At 43.6% G+C, this 21,699-nt stretch overlaps 3 protein-coding genes across 4 annotated transcripts; 1 reads left to right on the top strand and 2 right to left on the bottom strand.

The window, feature by feature from the left end:
* Window positions 1-627: 627 nt before the first annotated feature.
* lrif1 (ligand dependent nuclear receptor interacting factor 1) lies at window positions 628-5,746 on the bottom strand. The gene is made up of 3 exons (XM_020630366.3): window positions 5,402-5,746; window positions 2,834-4,292; window positions 628-1,786 (listed from the first exon to the last, which is right to left on the bottom strand). The coding sequence occupies exons 1-3, from the start codon at window positions 5,437-5,439 to the stop codon at window positions 977-979; spliced, it is 2,307 nt and encodes a 768-aa protein (XP_020486022.1). The 5' UTR covers window positions 5,440-5,746; the 3' UTR covers window positions 628-976.
* Window positions 5,747-6,361: 615 nt separating this feature from the next.
* Window positions 6,362-16,354, bottom strand: renbp (renin binding protein). 2 transcript variants are annotated; one of them, XM_020630411.3, is made up of 11 exons: window positions 16,201-16,354; window positions 14,872-14,977; window positions 14,587-14,662; window positions 13,332-13,407; window positions 11,759-11,940; window positions 10,682-10,909; window positions 10,044-10,125; window positions 9,636-9,811; window positions 8,902-9,033; window positions 8,635-8,722; window positions 6,362-7,779 (listed from the first exon to the last, which is right to left on the bottom strand). In XM_020630411.3, exons 2-11 carry the CDS (start codon window positions 14,970-14,972, stop codon window positions 7,706-7,708), a joined length of 1,215 nt encoding a protein of 404 aa, XP_020486067.1. In that variant the 5' UTR covers window positions 14,973-14,977; window positions 16,201-16,354; the 3' UTR covers window positions 6,362-7,705. The 2 variants fall into 2 exon arrangements, with proteins under 2 accessions (XP_020486067.1, XP_065817637.1); XM_065961565.1 differs by lacking the exons at window positions 14,587-14,662; window positions 14,872-14,977; window positions 16,201-16,354 and adding an exon at window positions 14,123-14,513.
* A 445-nt stretch (window positions 16,355-16,799) lies between these two features.
* On the top strand, window positions 16,800-20,541 carry LOC114920150 (uncharacterized). The gene is made up of 4 exons (XM_065961498.1): window positions 16,800-17,548; window positions 17,637-17,687; window positions 18,483-18,674; window positions 19,126-20,541. The coding sequence occupies exons 1-4, from the start codon at window positions 17,449-17,451 to the stop codon at window positions 19,518-19,520; spliced, it is 738 nt and encodes a 245-aa protein (XP_065817570.1). The 5' UTR covers window positions 16,800-17,448; the 3' UTR covers window positions 19,521-20,541.
* The last annotated feature ends 1,158 nt before the right edge of the window (window positions 20,542-21,699 follow it).

The raw sequence follows: 21,699 nt of genomic DNA, 5'->3' as shown, positions 1-21,699 counted from the left end.
ACTTAGAGCTGTAATATTGCATCTTCCAGGTTAATTCCATGGACTGTAAATGTTTATGTACAAAGCCTGAGTGAGGTCACCCATCTGTTCCTGCAGGGGGCGCTGGAGTCCCATCAATGGTGGTCTCCATGCTGGAAATGCTGTCTCAGTCTAACTTTCAGTCAACCTAACGACAGGCTGAGAGCTGGAGCTGAGGCGGGTTTTAAACCTCCTGACAAACCATTACACCACGCCCACCTGTCAATCAGGTCAGCTACACGCCTTATTGTGAATAACTCTTATCCTTCATCAAATCAAAACTGATGAGTCATCAAAACATTCACCCCCTGTACAGTGTGTGTCGAGACATGAGCTAATCAGAACTATTTGGTTTTTTGAACCAGGCTGTAAACATGTTAATCTCTGCTGTAAAAACAGGCTTTTTAGAATGGGTGTGTATGTGACTTCCTGTGCTTCTGCAGCCAGCCTCTAGTGGACACTCGAGGAACTGCAGGATTTTACACTCCAGCCTCGGCTTCATGTTTAAACACCTGATGTTGTAGCTTGGTTCATCATGACACTGTGCATAAACCAAAATGTCTTCTAACTTCTTTATGAGCTAAAAGAAAAAGAAACAAGGAGCAAGAAGACTTTGTAATCATTTGTTTTTTTAATCTCTGTGCTGCTGCCGCCGTGTCGATTAACGAAAATGCCTTTGTTTACATTTTCCACAGAGAAAAGCCACAGTGAGTGTTCGGTTTGACTTTTAAAAGAAAGCAGCATGATTTTCCTTTAGTCTAAAAACATTCTTTATACCTTTTCATAAAAACATCAGCCTATAGATGCGATGTGCTGCTTTGTCCACAGGGGGCGCCACAATCGACACAAACAGAGAGATCCAGAAAGTTTCTTTAAAACAAATAAATAAACCCAAACCCTTAGAATCAATCATTACATTAGACTTGCACAGCAGAATGTCTGTTTTTAAATGTTACTGTTAGTGATGTTTCATGTCAGCTGAAGCTTTCCTCATCAGCTCTAACGCTGCTTCTTTCTCCTTCAGGAGCGCTCTGAGCTGTCTGATCTCCTCGTTACACCTCAGCTCGTCAGAGTCCGCCGACGCCGAACACGAGCCGTGACCGGCTGGAAAATCTGAACATTTCTTCTTTGCATTTTGACACCCGATCGGTACGGACGTTGTTGAACGTTTTCTTGCTGTTTTTGTTCCAGCCTTTCCTCTCGCCCGCTCTGCCGTCAGTGCCCGTTTGACATTAAGATTCACGGCCTGACTTTGAGTCCCGGGGACGCAGCACGGACAAGTCGTGCGCTTTCTTGTTCGTCCGATCCTCCGTTTGTCTGAACACGTGCCTGTAGCGGTGTCTGCTTTGTGTGGGCCGTTTGTGTGGAGGAAACTCTCATCCTCTATGGGCTCCATGTAGCTAATCGGTGTGTCGGTTTGAGGGTCACTCACAGCAGAGAGAGGTCCTGTTGCCGGGTTGAAATGTGAACATTGGAGAGGTTTACGATGTGTGTGACAGTCTGCAGACACTTCCTCTTCACTTTTCACACTCAGAGACCCGCTGTATCCGTCGCTGCCCAGCGGACTGGAAGGATCCAGAGAAAGAAGTTCTTCACTCATCTTGCTCGCTGGTTCCCGGTGTAACTCCCCGTGGTGAAGCTCTACAGGAAAACATCCAGCCGAGGCGTCGTCGATCCTCTGAAGACAAATCTTCACGTCCGCCGCGACCCCAAACATCCGTCTGAGCAGACGGTCGGACATTTGACGGGATGCGAGATCAACTGAGCTCTGCAAGAAGAAAAGTACAGATGTTACACTGGCTCTGATCTGGTAGTGCATTTAGCCTGATGCTAATGTCAGAATGCTAAAGCCGGAAGAACACTGTAAGGTTGTATAAAAGGTAATGGCAGAACGTCAGCTCACAATGTACTGATTGTCTGCAAGCCCCGAGGTTGAAGTCAGATCTTTGTGTATTTCAGATGTCTCGTATACACGACTCAGAAAGGCGACACACACACACACCAGTAAAAATGCTCTCACTCTCTCTCACAGAATCAGAATCAGAAATACTTTACTAATCCCAGAGGAAAATTTGTTCTTTGCATACACATACACATACACATTATGTGCATCAACCTAAAAACACAAGCTAGCAGCTAAATCATGAGATATATTACCGGTCAGCTGGAGGACTAAGTTTGCTCAGGTTTAGGAGGCGCCATAGAGGTGCATTCCTTTTGTTAATCAGGCTCTGACTGTGCAGCTGAATCTGTGAAGATGCTCTGCCCACTACAGGGTGGGAAACACAAACACACTAGACGATTTTAGGAGCGTTTTGAACGATCTTGGGTTGTGATTCAGGGTTTGTGGTAACAGATTATTTGTCCAAATAATCTCTAAAGTGTGAGGTGAGTCAGAGCCTTCTTGATCTGCATTTGTAAATATCAAACATGTTTTAATATTCATGACTCCACATCGGGTTGCCTGATGGGAATTCCTGCAGTAGCCAATGAGAGCGAGCAGACCGGGGAAGCATCATCACCAACCGGATGTTTTGTACTTTTACAGCTCACAAACGTGACAGTGATCATTAACACAACTGAGCCCCGAGCAGAGTGGAATACTGAAGAAGAAGAAGAGCAGCTTGTGTAACCATGGCAACAACACGAGTGTCTTGAAGTGTCCTGAAGACAAACCACAATATGGTCATTCGAGTTTGAAACGCCAGCCTAACTCACAACAGATCACGATATCTGATTAACTGAAGAATATAAATTGTGTGTGCAGGATGTGACACGACTCCCGGGTATTAAAAAGTCTTAAAGTGTTTCTCACCTCCTCGTTCCAGGACTCCATCTCTGTGGACCATGAGCTGCCGCTGTCAGAGGTCAAAGTATCGTCCGTACACTCCACCCGCTGGATGGAGGTGCTCGGCTGACTTTTGGCGCCCGAGCCTTCATCAGTATTTGCCCCGACTGCGCCGCAAACACGTGAAGGATTTGCGATCTTTTCTCTCTCTCCTCCTCCGTCGCCTCCCGTGCTCGCCCGCTCTGCGTCCTTCACAGGAGACTTTGGAGTTTGTGTCTTCTGAGACAAATCTTCAGGCTCAGATTTGGGTGGCGAGTACAACTTAAAGAGGACGTTGTCTTCATCGGGATAGGTCAGCTGTGATGCCGCTCGCTGACTCTTGTCATCCTGATCGCACTCGTCACAAAGGTCGATGACTTCATGCGACTTACGCGGGATGATGAATTGGTAGAGCAGCTTTCTGGGAGGTGCAGCTGTCGGCGGGGATTTTTGAGGAGAAGAAGACACTTTTGTTTTGTTGAAAACGTAGACTTTTGCTGCTGTTGTAGACGACTCACTCTTTATGTTTTTAAATGTATTGCTTTGCTTTTTGAAGACTTTCCCGTTGCACAGGACCAGGGCGTCTTCTTCTCCTCGTCCTCCCCGACTCGAGGGAGAAACAAACTTTTGAATGACTTCCGGCTGCTTGCACGCCCTCTCTCTCTCCGCCACAGCCCGGAGAATCTCCGAAGCGACTGAAGACGAGGGAGGAACTGGAGGGGTCGAGTTCTCCTCTTCTTCAATCTTCCATCTGATGGGGCTGTTGGGCCTTTGTGGAACCCGTGAAATCAACTTTAAACCCGCCTTAGATCTTGCGGGCGGGGGTCCACATGGACTCTTATTGGATGTGTTGTGGAGCAGTTTAAACGAGGGCGGGGCAGAAGCGCTCGGTGGAGAAACGACTTGATTCACAAGCTTGACGGGTGAAAAATAAACCACATTAAAGCCAGAGGAGGGGTTGGCTGATGGAGGGGAAATGTGCTTGTTGATGGGCGGAGGGAGCTCAGACGCTGAGTCCACTTGGACTTGATTTTTAGAAGAGACCTGAACACTCTCTTCCCTCAGCTTCCCCGTGACGGGGAGATGACCTGGATGTGTTTCTGACCTTTGACATGTAGTAGCAGGTATTGAAATCGGAGGGACTTTAGTCTTTAAACACAGAGGCTGTTCCTGTGGTGGATGTTTGTCTCTTAAGTTACGAGGATTCAAATCTGCTTTATGAGATAAAACACTCCCGAGCTGCGTCCTGACAAACTGTGTAAGAGAGGGGTCCGGAGGTGTTCTTTTTGGTGCAACAGGTTTGTTGCTTAATATCACAGTGATTTTGGGTTTGCTGATTTGAGTCGGGGAAAACTTCTCTCTGAGCAGCTGCACAGGAATCCGTTTCATGATGTTGTGTCCTTCTGCTCCCCCTGCAGGCGGGCGCTGGTACTTGATTCTGGACAGACTGAAAAACAACACAGAGAACACAGAAATATGTAAGATCAGTTAACATGAATATACATTTATCAACATGTTTCCATCAAGCACAAGATGGTCAAAATTGTTGATACTTCGATACGAGTGTGGCTGTTGGTCAATAGAGGGCGCTACATTCCCCACAAGGAGGGTGAGACGTTCACTGAATAAGAGTTTAATAAAAAACCTTTTAACAATAAACACGTCATGTCTGTCATGGCGGCCGCTGCAACAAGACATTTAAAGTCTGTCTTTGAGAACTGTTGGATTTATTTGAGGTAATGTAAGAACTCGACAACAACATAAAACAGGTTTAGTAAAATTGTAATTTATTCAGATATTATAGTGCAAAAAATTCTACACATTACACCTTTAAATAACCACGAATAAAGACAATGTTTACATTAAAATAATAATAATAATATTAGTACTAATACTATTATAATAATTAATATAATAATATTGTTATATATATTTTTTTTTTTGAAAAGAGTACTTAAAATACCTCAAATATTTCAAACAGTTATCAAAGACAGAGAACTCCTTCATTTTAAAGTTGCAACGGGACGTGTCTTCGCGGCAGCCGCCATGACAGACACAAAATGTTTATTGTTGCCGTGGAAACACGCAGAGTTGCTACAGAAAGCTGCTGTTCTGTTGCTGTTTGTTCTGCTGTGATAAAAAACGTCACGTGAATTATACTCCGATTAGCTCGTTGGTAAACACTTTCTGTGGGTTGCGCCCGGTCGTCATGACTACGGTCAACACTCCCATGATTCCCCGCCAGCCTCTGCGTCATCTTCTCTTATTGATTTGATTGACAGCCCCCTGGTGGCAGATTTTACACACTTTAAACTGAATAAAGGAACACAATATTTCTTGTTAAAGGGGGGATTTGGGGGTCCTGTGTTTGCCCTTTGTACTCTAAATAAATAAATACGGCCCTGACAGTTGATGATGTACAAACAGAAGTTTGATCATTTCTACGTCCTCAGTTTAAAATGAGGATATTCAGTCACTTTTATAAAGTACAGGCTTTTGATTGGCTCAGTCTAACATCTCAAACATTACTGATGTATATATTAAGACTCTTCATACCTGCTAACAGCCTCCTGCTCTTTAGCTGCTGGAAACATCTTCCGTGAGAAACGTAAAGACGATGAAACGTGTTACAGAATAATAATAATGAACATGCTAACTGTGCACGGGAAGAGTCGCCGTTTACGTCATATTACGTAACTTATTTCCGCGTTTCACGTCCTGTACGTATAACGAGAGGCTGCATCTCCCTGATCCCTCCTCCGTTAAATAACCAGTTTTTCATTCGCACAAATATTTAAAAATAGATAAAAAGCTCCGGCGCTCAAACTCTCCGCTTCCGTTTCTGTTCAGAAAACATCCGGTTTGTTCCACAGGCTGCGTCCAAGACAAGCAGCAACATCCGGTGTTGAAAAGAGAAACTGATGCTGAAGGGAACGATCCTGCAGTTCGTCGAGGGTCCGCTAGAGGCTGGCTGCAGACTCACCGGAAGTCACATACATACCCATTCAAAACAGCCCGTTTTTTTACAGCAGACATTTACACGTTTGAAGCGTTTACAAACCGTGACGCTCTTGAACGCTCCTTCTCCGCCAACTTCCGCTCAAATACATCAATTTCCGTATCCGCTCTGGAGTGTTTTTGTTTCATTTCTCTTTTCTCCCTCGAGACGACAAAGACTGAACAGATAATATATTAGAGGTGTGTTGTCGTCGTAGTGATGAGCAGGTGAAGCCGTGTTTCTTTCTGGACCTTTCTTCCACTTGAGCAGCTCTAGAGTGTAGCCTCGAGCTTCAAACTCAAACAACAGTGACCCCTGGTGGCGACTTAAAGTTAAAGCCGACCTTCACATGGCACCACAACACCTCCTTGATATCATTTATTTAGTTCATGTGAGAATAAGCCTCTGCATGGCCACGATTTAATTTGTTATAATACATTAATTAAATAAACCAAATAATATCAGAAACATTGTTTGAGATAACCCAGAGGAACAAATATCACACAGAGAGTCAAACAGTTCGATAATATGTTTTATTAGTCAAATTCTGCTTCTGGAAGCTGCAGCTTTACAAGAGGGTTAAAAAGTATTTTGATTATCTGACATATTTATATATACTTGATTGTTTAATGACAAAATAAATCATAAAACAATTGTTATCATCACATTACACGTACTATCAGCTATAATATAAGAAAGCATTAATAAAATCTACTGTAATGTTAGTCTGCACATGCCAAGCATGTCACTAAAGCCGGGCGGTCACTGTACGATTCCAGCCAAGGTCGTACAACAGATTTGCATTCAGGCTGAATTTTGGCTTGATTGTGCGTTGTTAGCCGCGCAGTGTGTACTGAGGCACGACAGCCGATCACTATTCTATACAAGCGTACAACGTACGCTGCACTTAAGTCTGCACATGCCAAGCATCATGAACACTAAGCAGCTTTAATTTTTCCCTTTGATAGCAAATAACAAAATGGAATGCATCGGATGTGAAGATCCACGCTCTTTAAAAGGCTCAGGGTGCTGCTTAAAGGCACATTGAGATATAAAACAAGAAAACATTTGCTTCCTTTTTGTAGTGAGAGAGCAAAGGAGAGCGCTTTGGGAATTGAACCGATCACCTCACAACAACAAAGTCCCTCAGTTCTCAATGCGTGTTAAATAGTTTGTGTGTGTGTGGAGTTTGTAGATTCTCCTTTTGTCTGTCAGGGTCTCCTTTAATCGTTCACAGACACCCGGCCAAATAAAGCAGGAAATCTAAACTGACAAGAGATAGAATATTTATCACCTCTGATTAAGGACTCTTATATGAGGATATTCTAAAGCCTTCTTCACACCTGCACAAAACTCCTGAAAAACTCCTGAAGTTTTCAGGAGGAGCTGCATGAACATAAACAGCTGAATGTTTCTCTCTGACTTCACCCAGAGTTTCTCCTCCAGCTTTATGTCCAGCCTTAGGTAACCCCCACCCCCACCCCCCTCACCCACGCCCATCGGACAGGGTTAGTCTCCTGTTGTGAGGTGCATGTGTGAACAAACATCAGGAGAGAAATACTCTAGACATTTCCAGGAGTGCAGATGTGAAAATGGCTTACGTCTCTTGTGTCTTGTCTCTTCTAATTTGAACTTTCAGTCAACGAGCAGGACGTCAGGTGAGCGCAAAGATAAAAAAAAATAAGACTCACAAAGATTACATGATACAGAGAGCCACTGACGGACAGTTTGATGGTGTAATGTCGCTTTTAACAAACGTCTCCCAGTGAATGAATGTTTGAGAATTAGTGCAATTATGCTTTTTTTACCCATGGAACAGATTCAGATGAGATCATTATTTTTATAACCTCCATGTCAGAGCGTCACTCGTCGTTAGCCAGCAGCTCATCCAGAAGACGCTCACACATGTAGAGGCAGCGAGGGACGTGAAAGAGACCTGAAGGAGAGGAGACCATCACAGATTTTAGACCCACAGGCAGAAAGTCAAAAACACAACTGTTATGAAGGCTGAAGAGAGGGAGCTAAAAACCACACCAGGTGTAGGCTAACCTGTGTTCCTCTCCTCATTAATAAGTTAATGAACTCGTTGGTTGTTTTATTTGTTTATATATCATCCTAATAAAAGGACAAGCAGCACAGCAAAAAATAATAAAATATAAAGCGACCGTGTCTGCTTGTTCACATAAATCTCGCTCTCGTTTGATTTTTACAAAGACATGTCTTCATGATTTATTTATCTTATTTATTTCATTCAAACAAACAATAAAGTTAAGAAAAACAAACGAACATAAAATCTCAAATTTTGAATGAAAAGGAGCAGAAAGAAGAATAATCTTATAATATCTGCCCCTCTTTCACAAAGGATTAATTATTTTTTTTTAAAACCACTTAATTCAAAAACAATAAAAATAAAAATAAATTGGCAGCATGCAAACACAGCCACTGGCAGCCCATCATAGGTCCTCGTTAACAATTCATTTTACACCGTACAAAGCATGTCACAACACATTTTTGTGACAGCATCACGAAACAGAACAGTACATCTCATTGACATATTTCCTCATATTTATTCAACAAACTGGCTTTAATTTTTCTTTTAAATATCATGTTGGATTTTGATTACTGTAAAAGGAAATTTTTCCTTTTACAGTAAAACAACGTTCCCTCGATTTGGTTCTGAATCTCGGTTTATTAAAGATCTCTGTTCCTGTTAAATTATAACGATCAAAACGGACTGAAACACCCTGAGATGATTCAGTGAATCCTTCATGTAGATCAGGTGAGTTCTTACCTTTAAAGGGGCCTCCTTTGAAATCCAGAGCTACTTTCCCTGCTTGTGTCAAATATCCAAACCACTCGCCCCCCTCAGGATCAGGAAACTGCAACACAGTCAGAGAAGAACAGATCAAATGTGTGTTTTCAAAGGAGCAGAGACGTGTTTCTGAAGCACGCTGCAAAAACATCTACGATTATTACCCAGAGTGCTCGCTGTCAGCTCTGTGCTCTAACTGTGGCCCATCACACAAGAAAAAACAAATGAGATGAAACAGAAACTCACGTGACTGAAGGTGTATTCATAAAGTTGAGAGAATCTCTGGAGCAGCTCCGGCCTCTTGGTTTGTTTGTAGGCCATCAGGAAGGCGATGAGAGCTTCACAGTGAGGCCACCACAGCTTCATGCTCCACTCCAACTGAGCAAGAAAACACACCAGGGATATATCACACTGCAGTCTGCTTAAGGATTTCAAAATGTTCCAGACTTTGTTACTTTTACTCAAGGATCAATTAAGTCGTAGCTAAGCTTAACAAACTTCAGATTTTGAGTCATGAAATATTTTTAAAGATTTCTTTTTTGGGCTTTTGCGTGCCTTTAATGCAGAGATAGGACAGTGGATAGAGTCGGAAACCAGGGAGAGAGAGCGGGGAATGACATGCGGAAAGAGGCCACGGGTGGAAACGAACCGGGGCCTACCGCTTGAGACATGAGTCTCAACACAAAAAATAAAATAAATCTTTAAAAAATAAAATCTTAAAAAAAATAAAAAAATAAAAAAATAAAATAAAATAAAATAAAATAAAATAAAGTAAAATAAAGTAAAATAAAATAAAATAAAATAAAATAAAATAACAACAGAAATGACCCGACACTGGATGCCCAGGGCTTCTATTTGTGTTGCTGTGATGTGGAAACAGAAATCCTGATTGTTTGATTTTCACAAGATAAACACTCTGGTATCATGACGGACAGTAGCTCCTGTCTCAGTCTTAGTATCTAAACACGGTGAGTTCTCACCTGCGTGGGGCAGTGACCGTCCACATCCAGGAAGTACAAGAGGCCTCCGTGCTCTTTATCCCAGCCGCACTCATAAGGAAGCTCCACGAACTTGTTGATGGCGGTCTGCTGGAGCTCGCCATCCCCTTGCTGTGCGCTGACCTGCAGCAGGAACCAGCCGGCCTCCAGAGCGTGGCCTGAGTCAGTGTGAGAGCGAGACCGGAGGGAAGAGGGGAAACGTCGAGGTAGGCATCATGAACAGGAAAAAGAAAACAAGCCTCCCCTGTGTGTGTGTGTGTGTGTGTGTGTGTGTGTGTGTCAGTGTGTGTGTGTGTGTGTGTCAGTGTGTGTGTGTGTGTCAGTGTGTGTGTGTGTGTGTGTGTCAGTGTGTGTGTGTGTGTGTGTCAGTGTGTGTGTGTGTGTGTGTACCTGGGTTCTGCAGGCGGCCCTGGCAGCCCGGTATCTCTCCTCCCTCCACCGATACGTTCTCTAAGATAGCCGTCCCGTCTCTCTGTGTCGAGTTACAGAAGACGAAAGTTTTATATTCAGAATCTTTGATCACAGAAGACACCGGAAACAATTCACTTCATTTGGGCGGGAATTTGGCAGTTCGTGGTCACACATGCAGCTCGCCCTAAAGATTTTAGGACATTTTCAGGAGTTTTGTGACTCAGCCTGTCACAGGTCGATTCTTGTTTTGTCAAATGATTTCAGTATTATTGTCAGTTCCTGTTTTATTTTGTAGCTCCTCATGTTTTCCCGCCTCACCCTGATAGTTCTCGCCTGCGTCTCGTTCTCCTCTGATTGTCTGTGTATTTAATGTTTGTTTGTAATGTCTTCATGTGTTGTTCTACACATCGGAAAAACAAGTTTCCAAGTTGGAAAATGTAAATGAATGCTCAGGTTGGAACAAAAACTTGGAAACTCTGGAAAGAATTAAATGCCTAACTTACCGACTTGACCTTAAGATACGTTTGATTTAGATGTGTGTTACCTGAACACCCCTGTGGCACCCTGGCAGGGTCGCGCTAACCATACAGAAAAAGACGTGTGTTACCTGAACGCACCTGGACATGTTGTAGGATCTGTTCCACACACCAGCTGCTCAGCTCTTTGTACTTCAGCTCCGCCTCCGGCCCCCGCCCTTCAGTCAGCTGCTGCACCAGGCACAGGAGCATCATGGGAACCGCCATGCTGTTGGTGGGAACGTCTCCGGGGAGTTGCGGCCGGCCCAGACCCGACGAGTCCTCCCGAACCCAGAAGATCAGCTGCTCCATCATCTGCTCCGCCTCCAGCTGCAGAACATTAGGACAGAGAGCGGCCGGTCAGAGTGTGTGTGTTTACAACGCTGTGCGAGTTAGTGAGCAGAGACGGTATGTTTACCAAGACACAAAACCTCCAGCACAACGAGGTCAGAGGCCGAGCCGGGCCGGGCCGGGCAGAGGGGGGTCAGTTTGTTAAACTGTCCATCATTTTGATTGGATGGATTGCCAAGTTTTGTTTATTTCCTGTCCCAAGAGGATGAATCTTTAGATCGTTTTTTGAATAACAAACAAACACTACCAGTTTCCATTTCAAACATATTTAAGCACGTCGTACTCGCTCTCACTCCTCTGACTCTGTATTCACATCCCTCCCCTCCCCAAACCCCTCTGTTTTTTTATTCTTCACTTCTCTCATCGTCTAAATACAGGAACCAGCGGGACTCCTTACGGGGAGCAACGAAGAGTGCTGAGGCTGATTGAGGTCGATGCCGTCTTCTCTGAACATACACACTAAAATCTAGGACTTCTTTTGAGGAACTAGGATCCAAATGTGCACAAAAAAGGTTTGGTGACTCTCAGCATGTTTTTCTGTTCATGCACCGTCAGCAGAAATCCAAACAGATCCCTTTTTGCAAATCAAAAATGCGGCAAAGTACCAACTGCTTACAGATTTTGTCAAGTGATGGAGACTTTTGTATCAGACTGGAGCTTTTTAGGGATTCAGACTTTTATTACCATGTCCCTCAGGATGGTTAAATGTGAAAAATTGGCCTGATGGTGCAAAAAAGTGCACAGTAAGGACGATAACTATTCACCAGACAGCAGTCTGAATATCAGAGGCCAAGCAGAGCGAATAACTAGATATAGTCATGTGTGTACCTGCATGTCCTTGTCCTCGGTGACCCGGCTCAGCTCGTCCATGGCCATGATGTAGAAACACTCGCTGAAAATCGTCCTCTGAATTTTCACTGCTCGACCGTCTCTGGTTAAACAGAAGGCACATTTCCACGGGTTGCTGCCGCTGCCGGAGACACGGGCGTACTTTCTGAGGAAGGATCCTCCTGAGAGACAAACACAAAATCAAATATTACAAATAGTTAGACTTATTTATATCAGCAATGACAGAATAAACATGTTAGAGGTGTTACATAGAGGTGAGGGAGGAACAGCACGTTGTTTTGTTTCAGGGCTGACAAAAAAAAATAAAAAACCTCTGACCGATAATTGAGTCTAAAAACAAATCTAATCTACAGTTTGGGTTTAGAAATCCAACATTTTTGAATTTTCCTTAAATGGGAAAAATGCTGGGGCACTGGTAGCCTAGTGGTTAGTGCGCACCCCCCATGTACAGAGGCTGTAGTCCTCCAAGCGGGTGGCCTAGGTTCAAATCCCACCTGTGGCTCCTTTCCTGCATGTCATTCCCCACTCTCTCTCTCGCTCTCTCTCTCTGATTTCCAGATCTATCCACGGTCCTGTCTTTACTATAAAGGCTCAAAAATCCCCAAATTAAATCTAAAAAAACAAAATGTAAAAGATGAACAACACCAGATCTTAGTTTGGTTCGTCTTTGTGCTTTTATTTGTCTTTTTACTTGTGTTTTTTTCCTGTAACACCCTTTCTAAAAGCTTCCATTAATAATTAAACGCTGGTTAAACTGAATGCTTGTTTTTTTCTTAGAACCTGACCATGTGGAAGTTTGCGGATCAGTGGCGATTTGTTGAGCACTTTGCTGCAGGTCTGTAATGATTATCAGACAGAGCAGAGACAACACGGCCATCATGGCTGTCAATAATCACTTCAGAAAACAACACTGCGCTGCACCATCTGTTGGACAGACACAGTCGAGGGTTAATGTGTGAGAGCACACAAAAACACATCTGTAGTTCTGTCTCACAGTCAGCTGAAGACTCGTCAGAATCGATAAGCTCAGGTGTAGCTATGTCACATGAAACATCTGAAACGCTGTTTGGGTTGTGGTCTTGAAGGTTCAGGATGCTGGGCTCGTCTTCCGGCTCAGCTGTTAGAAAGAGAGTGGGTCAGGCACAGGCAGCAGGGGCGCTGGGTCGTACTCTTTAGTGATGGAGGATTCAGGAAGTTTTCAAAGCCCTGCAGATTATGCTTTTGGTCTGCTCCTTATTGAGCAGATTTCATTAAACAAACAGGCTGCAGATTTTTGCTATCAAACTAAATTAATCTATATACAAAATGTAAAAATGTGCATGTATCTCTGGTCTATAAAAGAGTCTTTTGTTCTATTGGAGGTGTTATTTACCTTCTCCTCACTCACTCAGGCTTTAACGGTAAAAGCTATTTTAAAATCCTCAAACGATGCAGCCGTGACTAAACAGAAGACGCTCTTTTCCCTCACCATCACAGACTTCCTAACTGAACACTGCTCTCTTTGTTCCGTCTCACTGCGTCAGTCATCGTCCTGCGTCACGTTCACACTCACCGGCTTTTGCTGCTTCTAGGATGTCGGGCCTGTGGAATCGATCCATGGTTCTGTACAGACGACAATACATCCACACCTGCGAGAGACACGAGGCACAAAGTTCCATCTATTAGCACAAATTTAACATTTTCAAGTATGTTGGTATTTTGTTAAGATGTGTGGCTACATTTGAACTGTGCAGTTTAGCTGTGTTTCCAATAAGCAGTCCGGTTCAGTTCCGCTCGCTATGCTACGCATTTTCTGCACGTTTCCACTGTCAGAAGTTGTTAGTCAAACCAAAATAACCGATCCTTGTCGTCCTTCTTTCTTGCTACTTTTCTGTTGGGGTGCCAAGCGTACCAATCTGACCCTAAACAGGAGCTAGAGCAGCCTTTCCCAAACTTAAGACTGCCGCGGCCCGCTTTGAAATACAAAATTACTCCGGGGCCCATTATAATTTTTTTTTTATGACTACATCTATAACTTTCAGTAACGGTAAAATTATTGGACATTACAACATGATATTATGGCAAGATAGACACAAAAGTTTACTAAACAATATGTCCATGAATAGTCATGACAGGCCTTACTAATCCCTTAAAGGGTTGACTCATGGTAAATCATCATTATTGTGATATTTCTTTTATTTTTATTTCTTTTATCTTTTATATTTTAATTGGTGGAGGGCTTTTCGCTGCCCGCCTGCAGTACCCACACAGCCCAACAGGGGGCCGCAGCCCACATTTTGGGAACCACTGAGCTAGACACGCTGCAGTATGACTGCTGTAATAAAGGACAAACACAAAACGCACCATCTTTAAATATCCAGTGGTTCATTTCAGTGCTGTTGATGTGTTCTGTGACTTTTGTCAACACGAAGCTCCGCCCCACAGATGACCTCGGAGGTGACGACCTCTGCCGGGCGTCCTCCGTTGTCGCCCTTTGTTAGCTGTGTCTCGTTCTTCTTCTTCATTGAACTTATCGGCTGGCTACACTGGCCAGAGTACAGTAAGGTTGTTTGTGGAAAAGCAAGCAAGATCAGGGTTTATAGTACCAAACCGGACCGCTTGGTGGAAACGGTGCGTTTGTGAACCAATTAAAGTTTCATATTTGAGCAGGTAGTTAGGACGCAGAAAGAGAAGAGAACAAACGGACACCATCATGTGTGATACCGTGATTCTGTAAGATCCACTTCCTGTCCGCCTCAGTGTTTGAATTTTGTTTGTTGATCAGGAAAAACTACGACTTCAGTTAAAGTCACACTGAAGAGTCGAACCTGTCTCCCCTGCAGCCAGACGTACTTCAGCTCATCGTAAACCGTCCCGTCCTTCCCCAGGCACGTGAAGAAGCCTCTGAAACAGGAAACAGACATTCAGATGATCAACAGGAAACAGACTCACACACATACATATCTCTAATTCTAAACTGCTGACACACAGCGCTCAGTTACAGAACTGACCCTTCACATCCAGAGCGTGAGCTCACCGCCGTCTGAATGTGATGTGTAAAACAGTTTTTCGAGCTTGTCGAGAGTCCTAACATTGAAGAGAGACTACATTACCCATGAACAGTGTCGTGAGAGTATTTCAGCCAGAAGTCGACCACGCTGTCCAGCTCTGTGCGAATCCTCGCTCTCCACTCGTTCAGCGTCACCGCAGACATTCCTCCTGACCAAATAAACAACAGGAATAAAGTTTCTAATAAAAGTTCTGATGGAGGTTATTATCGTCTCACAAACTCAAACCAAAGCAGGAGGAGCCCAAAATGTGCAACGACAGTAGAAAACCCTCCTAAAGAGGCCCCATTGGACAGGAATAATCCGTCTACAGGAGGGAACAAAGATATCGGATAAAATAGTAACAGGATGAAGCGTCTGGACGCTGGCAGACATGATGGTATTGAACGCTGGTTAGAGGCCCCCCAAGGGATTTTTGCCTGGGACCCCCACACAGAGGCGCTGCTTGTCCACAGGCAAGACAGGCAGCTGCTCAGTGGGGGGCCTCGAGGGCTGACAAAATTGACACTACAGCAGTGGCTCAAAATGTGCAAATTTTCCAATGACAGTATGAAAACTCCCTAAGGGGCCCTTGTCTGACAGCACTCACTCTCCTTGCCCCGCTCGGCGTAGCAGCATTGTTTCTGTGAAAACCAAAGTTTGTGAAAGAAACTCTCTGAAGGAAAATGAAGAGGAATTGTCCATTGATACAGCAGGAGAGGAAAAAAGGAAAGAGGAAGAAAAAGGAGTAAGAGTCGGACACTGGCAGGCATGATGGTGATGAAGGCTGGTGGGAGGGGCCGACAAATTATTTTCCTAGGCCCCCAACAGACTCTAGAATCGAAACTGGCTTTGACAAAAAACACTTCCTATACTTTATATGTTCATACTCAGGCATGTGATGTAAAATGACTCTGTGCATAATTCTCCATAATCTGAATTCTGACTTTAATACATCACATTAAGATTTCCCTGGACCTACAACACACCTACAATCGAATATTTTGTCATTTTGACTTCTTTCAGTTGGATGAATGATGAAATCAGCTGACTCCTCCAGGGAGAAATAAACAGTTCTGAATGTGTTTATTGGATTCAACTTTAACATTGAAGGCTGGACGTTAAACCGGATAACCATCATGTGACTGCACTAACTTAGTGCATCTTTAAAAATCAGAAACATTAATAATCAGGCTGCTTTTTCTCAGTTTTCTAACCATAACCTGCACATGCATCATGTGTGATGTTGATGAAGCTGCGTGGAAAACTAATCCTGCTGACGGTGCACATTGTGTAACGGAAACGGAGCAGCCTGTCGTTAGGATTCAGTTTTTATTTTTATCAGCTGAGAGAGAAAACGGAGCAGAGACAGACTGTAAATAAAACTGTGTTTACCTTCTGGTTCCTGTTACCCTGAGACCGTGCAGAAGTAGAGAGCGGACCCCGGCAGCAGAGCTCACTCTGCGGGTACTGAGTGTGTCGACGAGCCGTCATGTGATCCGCTGCTCAGCTGGTGCGCGTGTGTGGGGGGGGTGGGGGGTGCTTGGAGAGGAAGTGGGAAGAGGATCAGAGGACTGCTTAATGTCCTCTCCTATCAAAATCAGGAGTGCGCATGTGGCAGAAATAAAGAAGACTTCAGTGTTTTAAAGATCCTGCAGGACAGAGGTCAGGAGAATAAAACACTCCCTTATAACAACATAAAAAAACACACTGACCTCAATCCTGACACACACACACACACACACACACACACACACACACACACACACACACTTCATATCATGATGGACTTCTGGACTTTGGGTGCTATGCTTTGTTTTTATTTTAAGGGTAAAACATCCAATTAAAGGAACAATGTCAACAGAGAAACCAAAGAATCTAAATCAAACGTGATATTTTCAAACACAATGAAAGCCAGTATGTTGAGGAAATATGATGACATGTGTTGATTTGTGTTGTTTGTCAGGACGGCTGTGGCTCAGTGGTAAAGTCGGTTGTCTCTCAACCGGAATATAATAAAGCAGATATAACACAGATATAATAAAGACACATTATTATAAACATCAAAAGATTTAAAAAAAAAAAAAGGAAAAATGTAAACAGTAAATATTCATCAAGCTTGCTCACAATCATCAACACATCAGGGAGAACATCTGCAGCCAGATGTGTCCGCCTCCTATGTTACCTAGCAACGGGGTCGACCACGCCTCCTCACTTAGATGAAAGTTTCTTGCTCGCTCAGAGTCGACCTGAGAAAGTTCCTCAATCACTCAGAAGTTAAAAATCCTTGCAAGGATTTTTTTTAAGCCCTGTGAGGATTCTCAGGATGTGAAGTTTTTGTGCTTCCTTTCACTTAGCATCATTTCAACAGTTGTAGAAGTATTGCAGTAATATTGTGATATTGACTCAACAGGGGAAAATCCTGTCTTACATGCTCCCTCCTGGGGTGTTTCTTTACCGACACACTGAAGAGTTGAGACATGCAGAGTTGGCCAACAACCTTGAAGTTGACACTCAGTTACTTCAACAGATCAGAGAGAAGACGGACGGTGAGATACTCCTCACATTTAACTCTTCTTTTTATTTTTTATCTCATTAACAAATAAAGGATCAAACTGACTCGTTCTGTGTTCACCTGTCCTGATGGAGCATACCTCTTTCTCTTTCAGCCTGGACAAAATGTCGCCACACCTCCGCTACGTCTGTTTGTGTAACTTTTTAAGTGCTACTGTGATAATTGCAGGTAAGTTATTTCATATAATGACCCCCAGAAAGTAGAGCTACATATTTAAACATTGAATCTAAATCCTGATCTGTATTTCCTCCTTCAGGATGCACCTCTCTCCTCCTTTTAGTTTTCCCGATCGCTGAGATAACTGTAGGTAAGTGAGGCCCTTTTTTAAACATCTAAAAGGTTTTTAAAATGTAAATTAAAGGAGCAGTATGTAACTCTGACCCCTAGTGTTTAAAATGGGTACTGCAGTCCAAATTCTAAACATTGTAGAGAGCTGTCCCCCCCCCCCCCCCTCCTCTCTAGAGTGGATGCTCACACAGGTCACCATGTGGTGGACACTGAAGCTTCAGTGTTTATCCAGCTCTGCATGGGTCTGTAAACCTTTCTGTGTTCTAACCTCTCTCCATTTTTCAAAAGCATCTCCAATATTGATCCTAGTTTGAGCACGTTTCTGCTCGTGGAGCTTATTAGAAACATGCAGAGGCTTTTTAGGTCGGGTACAATCACTTCTATCTGAACCACTTCTCTTGCCCGCTTCCATCACTGCAACACCTGTTGGTTTGACCTCATAACTGCTCTCATATCTGACAAACCGAGGGGCGTCCAAAACGGCCGCGTGGGGGTTTATCTTAAAAGCGCCTACCTTCTCTGGTCCAAACAAATCCAGAGCATTCAGGAGCAGAATCTAAAGTTAGAAGGAGGACATACTGGCTGCTGCATTGTTGTCAGAGAAGCAAGCACTTCAACATGTTTCCTTAATGTCTGATCAGATAGTAAGCTCACTTTATCATTTCACTCTCTACACATCTCACTGATTGGACCTTTAAGACCTTTTTACTAATATTAGTGACAGTGTCTTGTAAGTCTATTTGGGCATGAATAATGTAAGCTTTATTTTCCAGTATCAGCTCTGCAGTCAGTGTTCTTTGCTCTGTGTGAACAGGTGTGGTGTACCTGCGCAAGTGTCCAGCTGCACCACTTATCCCCGTGTATTTGATAGTGTGTGGGATCGTGGCCGTGCTGCTGATGGGTCTAGCTCTGCACAAGCTCGTCTGTCCGGCTGCACCGCACAGTCGGATCTGGACTGTGTGCCTCCTCAGCCTGGTCCTGTTCGCCTTCGTATGGATCCTCTACGGTGAGGCTGGAGACTCTCTGCATCACTATCATTCTCAGACATCACAGACAGAAGAAGAAGAGGACCTAAAGCCTCTTGCTACAAATGAGAAGTCCTTGCAGAAAACCCTCAATCTGTATTCTTTCTAAAGGCCAGCAGGGGGCAGCTTCACTGGCTGCAAAGTCTTAAACTATTTTCACATATGCGCAGAACTCCTGAAAATGTCAAGAGAATCTCAGGAGGACTGTCCCTGAAACTGATGAATTGGCTGGCATACATGCACCTCACAGCAGGTGACTATCCCTGTTTGAGGGAATGATGCAACTCTGCATAATTTAGATTTTTTGGTTGTGGAATTAAAGAGGAAAATCAAGTTCCATATCTGTTGCAGATTTTACAAACTTTTTCCATTCTCTCGATGACATGATTGTTTTGTCTTCAGATGCATTTATTCGTCTCTTTCCCTCCACAGGTAGTTACCTGATTTATTCTATGTATCCCCCTAACTACACCAAGAGCTCAAACAGCAGCATCTTTACTCCGTCTGCAGCTGACAACGAGCCTGACTCCTCCTCAGATCAGAATCTGAATCAGAGCCATTCAAACCTCACCCTGACCGGGAAGACCAACAACAACAACAACCAGACTTTAATGCAGCTCATTCAGAGTTTATCCCTCAATAGGAACAGCAGCACTCAGACAAACAGAGAGCACCTGAACGCAGCACAGAGACTTCATGTGGAGGCTGCAGGTCCACACTGTGACAGGACGCTGTACCTGTTTGCTTTCTGGACCACCATGCTGGTGTACGTGGTGTCAGGAAACACTTTGCTCATCGTCGCCTGGATATATGGAAACAGAAAATGAAGAAGATGGTCACCGCCTGAACTGAGATACATACTAATTACATCTCAGAGACTTTGAACATTACATTAAAAACCTTCAGATGATCATTTAGTCTTGTAGAGGAACGTGCAGCCTCGCTTCAAGCTGTTTGAGAAATAAAGAGAAATCAAGATTTTAAAACTTCCTCTTCACAGCTCTGACTCGTGTTGGGAAACAGGGGCTGTATTCACAAAGCCTCCTTAGTACTAAGTGTTGCTCATTTGTGACAAAATTATAAGAACATTCTTAGAATCAGGACATTTTCTATGAATTTCTCCTAAAAATTTGGACGAGATCTTTGTAAAGTTATTCACAAAGCATCTTAGCCATTAAGAGAGCTGCTCAGGTGCAGGAATGATCTTTTTTCTGGTCACTCTGAGCTCATTTCATCCATAAATATCAGTTACATGACTTTTTATTTGATGTATTTTGTTTCACTAATAGATACATTGTAATGCAGTGGTTCCCAAAGTGAGGGTTGGGACCCCCTGGTGGATCACAGGACACTGAGAGGGGGGTTGCAAGATTCCATCCGAAAACATAGAAAACACCCCTCGATCCCTATTTCAGGGATCGAGGGGTCAAAAAGTTCGGGAACCCCTGTTCTAATGGATGCAAGCCAACGCTGAAATATTTGCAGCAAAACAAAAATAATCCATGTTTGTGTTTCACAGACTTGTTCTGTTTCTGTCCACTAGATGGAGCTCTTCTACAGTTTAAACCATCGACAGCTCTGGTTGGCAACCAGAGGGTCGCCGGTTCAACTCCCAGTGCAGACCAAGCACTGCCGAGGTGCCCTTGAGCAAGGCACCAAACCCCCTCCCCACCATCAGCTCAACAGCGCCCGCTGTGGTCCGTCACTCTGACATCTCTTCCTTAATGCATGTTCATAAGATCCTGTTTGTGTGCATGTCTGTATATATATACTTCAGCCTATGTGTGTGTTCATGACTACAGAGTGTAAAAACTGAAATTTCAATCAATAAAGTAAATCTTCTTGATACCTTTTTAGAATCACCCAAACCTGCAGGCGATTGGTCTGAATCACACAAATACTCCAACAACGTTTTGGTATCCAAGAATCTTTGTGCATTTTAGACAGTGTCACCTCCACTGCTCTCTGTTTGTAAGAGACATAACTGTTGTTTCTATATTTTTAAAAGACACAAAAATAAAGCAAGAAACGTCAGAATTTGCCGACCTGTGAATTTGAATCTCTCGCATGTAGCAGCTTTGGGTTGAAAATGACTAGAAATCTTTAAATAGTTTAAAGCTTCAGCTCCTTTCGACACGATCAATCGTTCAAATAACGGAGATTCTGTCATTTTAAAACACCTGGTATAGTTATCAGAAAATATCACAAATTGAGACAACTTCAGAAGACAATGGTAGAAAGTAGAATAAAAAGTTTTCATATTTTCAGGGTGTAATTGAACATTTGACACCGCTGAACGCCCCCCTGTTGATGCTGAGATCCATCATCTCATGTTTGTAACAGACCTGACTGAGCTGAGGGATCAGCGCTCAGCCGGCAGCATCTGCCTGCTCCCTCTGTCAGGAAGTTTCCCTCCATGGAGAGAAATCCTGATTATCCAAGAGGACAGCAGAGAAAGTGAACGGCCTGCGTGTCAACAGGAGAGAGAGAGAGAGTCAGCCACCAGCGTGTTGTGACTGAGGGTTTGGATGTAAACTCTTCTGAGTGCTGTCAGCTGGCGTGGGCCGAGAGGAAGCTCCAGAAAGTTGTTCATTTGTTGAGTTTTGGATCCAAAAGTTCCTAAAAAGAACATCTGCTAGTTTCAGGCGAGTCTGCAGGATGTGCTCACCGTCAACACTTATCTGACTTCAGAACATTCTCACCTTTATATTCACAGGTTCAGTCAGTCAGGTCGGATTCGAACCCAAGTTGCACTGAATGACACTTCTGCATCTATTTTAAAACATTTCTCCAGGATGATAAAATTTGCAAAAAGATTCAAGAAATCAGCCTCAATCTAAATGTGATTGCAGAGTTTATCTATCTGAGATCTCACTGACAGGATTTTTTATCGAGATAAAACATCACTAAACATCAAGGAGCAGATGTTAAACACACACTGAGGGCGTGTTTACAGCCGGTCTGTGGAGACGCTCAGAGACGTCCGGACAGCAGCAGCCTTCTGTA

This window comes from Labrus bergylta, chromosome 12 (assembly GCF_963930695.1).
Source record: "Labrus bergylta chromosome 12, fLabBer1.1, whole genome shotgun sequence".
Lineage (NCBI taxonomy): Eukaryota > Metazoa > Chordata > Actinopteri > Labriformes > Labridae > Labrus > Labrus bergylta.
This window is presented reverse-complemented; position numbering and strand designations above follow the sequence as displayed.